Source organism: Aureococcus anophagefferens (assembly GCF_000186865.1).
Source record: "Aureococcus anophagefferens unplaced genomic scaffold AURANscaffold_15, whole genome shotgun sequence".
In the NCBI taxonomy this organism is placed as follows: domain Eukaryota; class Pelagophyceae; order Pelagomonadales; family Pelagomonadaceae; genus Aureococcus; species Aureococcus anophagefferens.
In genome coordinates, this window is record NW_008705575.1 from 883,892 (window position 1) to 885,330 (window position 1,439).

Sequence of the window (1,439 nt, forward strand, 5' to 3'; positions counted from 1 at the left end):
TCGGCGAATTTCACCGCGACGTCGAGCCAGTACGTCGCGAGCGCCCTGGACTCCTCCGTCTGGTTGGCGCGCGTCTCGAAGATGAAGAAGAGGTGGAAGGCCGCGGCGCCGTGGCCCCGGAAGGCCGCCTTGGTGTACCAGTGGCGCGCCGCGGCCTCGTTCGCCGCGAGGCACCGGCCGGCGCCCGCCGCGCGCTCTTCCGCCCACCAGGGCGTGAACCGGTCGTAGTGCGTCGCCAGGTAGAACTCGACCTCGCCCGGCGCGCCGTCGGCGTAGGCATCGAAGAGCTTGCCGCGGGCGCGGAGCGCGAAGTTGCCGAGCTCCGACCGCGGGATCTCGGGGCCGTCGATCGCGTCGACCGCTACCCTTAACAGCCGCTCGCACCGCGGCGGCGCGGGCGGCGCGCCGCCGAAGGGCGCGCAGAAGAACTTGGCGAGGTGGAAGAGCGCCGTCGCGTTGCCCGACGCCGCGGACCGGAGCAGCGCGATGTACTCGTCGTCGTCGGCGACGTCGCGCTGCGCCTTCACGTCGGCGAGGGCGTCCTCGAAGGCGGCGAGCCGCGTCGCGTTCTTCGTGATCGCCGCCACCTCGACGAGGTCCAGCAGCGCCGTCACGTTCGGCTCCCCCGCCGCGCACGCGAGAATGAGCGCCGCGGCGCACGCGATTCGGCTGCCCATCATGGTGGCGAGCTGCCTCAACAAATCAGACATGCCGTCAGTTTGAAGCGGCTCACGACGATGGCATCACTGCCGCAACAGACAACATGAGCTGAGCCGTCATGAGCTGAGCCGTCATGCCAACAACGGCCACGGTGCGCTTCGACGCCGCGCAAGTGCGCGCGAGCGCCGAGCTCGACTCGCCCGTGATAAACACGCTGGATAGCGGCTGCGAAATCGTCATCGTCGAGACGGTCACGCTCGCGTCCGGCCGCGAGCGCGTGCGCATCGACGCGCCCGTCGAGGGCTGGCTGTCGCGCATGTTCGTCGAGGACGACGACGCGGACGACGGCGACGCCGCGAGCTCCGGGTCCTCGGCGCGCTCGGAGGCCGCGTCCGACGACGGGGCCGCGTCCGAGCCGGCGTCGCCCGCGTCGCCGCGGCGGCGGCGCTGGCCCCGCGGCGCGCCCCTGTCCGCGGCGGCGCGCGGCCGCGTCGCCGCGCGGCCGGGCAACGGCCGCTGCTACGACTGCGGCGCCGCGCTCGACGGCCTCGCGTCGGCCGACGGCGAGGCCGCCTACGGCGACGCGGGCCGCGGCGTCGTCGTCTGCGGCGCCTGCGGCGAGCGCGCGCGCACGCTACGGCACCTGGAGCTGGACAACTGGACGCCCGCGCAGTACGCCGCGCTGCTGCTCGGCGGCAACGGCACGCTGCGGGCCTACCTCGACCGCCACGGCGCGTCCGGCGCCGGCGTGTCCGCGCCGTTCGTCTACGCCTACGCGG

At 73.9% G+C, this 1,439-nt stretch overlaps 1 protein-coding gene across 1 annotated transcript in view; it reads right to left on the reverse strand.

Moving 5' to 3' along the window:
- Window positions 1–1,439, reverse strand: part of AURANDRAFT_65600 (hypothetical protein) — a gene marked incomplete at both ends in the record, with an annotated part of 21,704 nt that overhangs the window by 15,429 nt on the left and 4,836 nt on the right. Inside the window, one exon of the mRNA XM_009040502.1 lies at window positions 15–689. Coding sequence (XP_009038750.1) covers window positions 15–689 — 675 coding nt within the window. The remainder of the gene's footprint in view (window positions 1–14; window positions 690–1,439) is intronic.